This window comes from Entamoeba invadens (assembly GCF_000330505.1).
Source record: "Entamoeba invadens IP1 unplaced genomic scaffold scaff_1105074725643, whole genome shotgun sequence".
Taxonomy (NCBI): Eukaryota; Evosea; order Mastigamoebida; family Endamoebidae; genus Entamoeba; species Entamoeba invadens.
Genome location: NW_004191777.1, coordinates 325065 through 328107, shown reverse-complemented (window position 1 = coordinate 328107; position 3043 = coordinate 325065). Strand labels below are relative to the sequence as shown.

The window sequence follows — 3043 nt, the reverse complement described above, 5'->3', positions numbered from 1 at the left end:
CTCCTATTATACCCGACCTGAAATTTCCCACTGATACGTCTTCGTTTTATAAGTACAAAAGTTATGACGACGATGTCCCTGATAACTGGGGGTTTAAAGATACACAAGTCGATGGGGATGTTTCTGTCCAGCTCCAACCAAGTGAAGTGCCCCAAGTAATCCGCGTTTAAAACTAACTCACTTGTTTTTATTATGTATAGTAAAATTAATAAAATGTTTACTATAGTTTAGGTTTATTGTATAAATTATAATAAAATTATAATATTATTATAATAAAAAGTCAATATTATAAAAATTGGTTATAAAGAAGTGCGTAGTTATTAATTTAAGTATTATTTATTATACTTGGAAACAGTAACAAGAAATAAGAAACAAAGTTAATCAACTTTGACAGTCACAATACCTTGGAGAATGTCATAGGCGGATTGGAGGGCGTCAAGGTTCTTCTTGAGCATTTCACGCTTTGTTGTGATAGCAGGGCTTTCGCTCATCAAGTCGTCGATTTTGTCTGATTTGTAGAGTTGTTGGATGAGTTCGTTTTGTAAATCTTTGCACGTCTGATTGACGAGGAAATGCATAATAGCCTTTGGGACAAAGTCCTCCACACTCTTTCTGACAATTTCTAGGTAACTTTTGGTGAGTTCACGCATCATTCGAATGTTACGTTGCTCTCTGATGTCAGTTGGCTCCAATTCGATTGGTTGCGGCTTAATTTCAGCAGGCGCGACCTTCTGTTCTTCGACTTCTGCTTCCTCTTCTTCTGGCTGTGGAAGGGGTTTGCTTCCCCATCCAAACCAGGAGCTTTTTGGTTGTTCTACTTTTTTTGGTTTTGGCTTTTGTGGAGCTTGAGCGATGGGCTTTGGTGGTTGCACTGGTTTGGGTGGTTGATCCTTTGGCAACGAATCGGAAGCGCCTGCTTTCAGCATAATGTCAGTTGCGTCGAAGTCTGGGTGAACAGTATTAATGTAAGACTCTTCGATAGCAATCAAGTTCTGGACGACCTCATGAGTGTTTTCAAGATTCTTCTCAAGTACTTTGTCAGACGATTGGACAATGCCGTCGCGCAATTTGGCGTATCGAATGACGGTGTCCGAAGCAACGTAGTTGAAGATTTTCGACATCTCCCGCTTGATGTTGTCAACACAGACGTGAGAAGACTCAGTGAACTTATCGATTTGTTGTTTGACTAAAGTCTCAAAAGCTGTTTGTGAAAGGAAGAGCGACAAAGTGACGCCCTCAGTGTTTCTCATAGCCGTCTTAATGTCTCTGTCGGAGATCTCGCTGATCAAGTCAAGTTGGTCGATGACTGGTCTATAGACGTTTTCAAATACATCAAAGAGCTTTGCGCCTCCAATCAGCTCGTGTTTTTCAATATCAAATTTTTCCCCACTAATGGTCTTGTTGAAATTGGTGCAATACTCGATGATCTTTTCAAGCAGCGCGACGTCTTTTTGATCAAATTCCACAGCAAACTTCGAATACTCTTGTCGTGTTTTGTTCAACATTTCTGTGATAGTGATTCTCAAAGAGGGTAACGAATTCATGATGTGTTGCATGAGCATTTGGTTGAGAGTCTTTGACAAATACGAGACTCCAAGTCTATCCGCAATTTTCCCGTAAATGGGATGATTTGTAAACCACTCCTTTTCCGATTTTAATGCTTGTCTGATTGGTACTTTTTTTTCTATGTCTTCTTGTGATCTATTCAAGACCCCGATATATCCAAGTTTGAGTGGGTAGACTCTTCCATACAAGACGTCCATCGCGTCCGTCCCTTTGTCCATCAAATCCATTTTAGTCAACACCCCAATTGTTCGATCACCTTCAGGATCCACTTCTCTTGCAATGGAAAGAGCATCTGATGTTGCTAAATCGACATTTGCAGAAGTGACTGCAAGGATAATAGCGTTCGGACTTTCAATGAACTTCAACACCATTTGTTTGAGTTGCTGACTGATGTCCTTCTCCTGCCCTTCAACTGAAATTTTGGTAAGACCAGGCAAGTCGACAAGAGTCAGATCTACTACATATGGAGAGTATATTTTAAGACGAATTGCTACAGTGGAAATGGTTTTACTCTTCCCAGTAAGTCGAATAGTCTCGTTCTCAATTTCCTTTTTGATGTCTTCAAAGTCCTTGAAGACCTCTCCGGCTTTGTGAGCAAACTCACCCCACTCAGTTGTTTCCGTTGGTGGCAAATTAACTAATTGGAGAATCAAAGGCCGTTTGGTGACCATTCCACACCCTCTTGGCAAGAAGTCTCTGCCAACTATACTTTCGAGAACGGATGATTTACCAGCAGACTGCGCACCTACCACAACTATTTGTGGAAGATCGATACCCTTCACACCAATGGTGTTGAATACGTCTTGTAATTGATTGATAACGGGAATAAGCTTATTCATAACGCTCAATTATGTTTGAAAAACAAGTTCTGAGTTTCCTATTTGAAGAAAAAATATCATCTCAAAATCTCTCTTTTATTTGTCACTCCGTTTAAGTTCTTCATCAAATTGTAATGAACAATAACATTTTATCCATAACATTATTCGATTATTATAACTTATGGTTTTTAATGGTTTTATTTATCATTGAAAAAACTAGTACTTCATTATCTTTTTTGTAAATGACGTTTTCAATTGTTGTTTTAATATAGTTTTTTTTGTTAATATTTATAATTAATTAATTTGTATTATTTTACTATCAATTCATAACAATAAATAATTAATTTAAATTGTAATTTAAATACTATTATTTAATTAAAATATATATTATAATTAAAACATAATATTTACTGAAATATAATTCAAATTAATAAAAATAATTATAATACAGTCATGCGAAAAAGCTGTCGCGTTTGGAAAAACCTGTCTTGAAAAATTATTTTATAGTAAATTTATAATTACTTACTATACAGTATAGCTTCTATTCGATTTATTTGCAGGGTCATTTCACAAAAATCGAATAAAAATATTCGGCATTTCCAAATAACATTTTCTATTTCAGATCATTTGTTTATAGTACTAGAATAGTTCATTACCAC

At 36.4% G+C, this 3043-nt stretch overlaps 1 protein-coding gene across 1 annotated transcript; it reads right to left on the bottom strand.

The window, feature by feature from the left end:
- Positions 1-377: 377 nt before the first annotated feature.
- On the bottom strand, positions 378-2405 carry EIN_081190 (dynamin, putative; the record flags this gene model as incomplete). Its single annotated transcript, XM_004184425.1, has 1 exon — positions 378-2405. The coding sequence occupies one exon, from the start codon at positions 2403-2405 to the stop codon at positions 378-380; it is 2028 nt and encodes a 675-aa protein (XP_004184473.1).
- Positions 2406-3043: the final 638 nt, after the last annotated feature.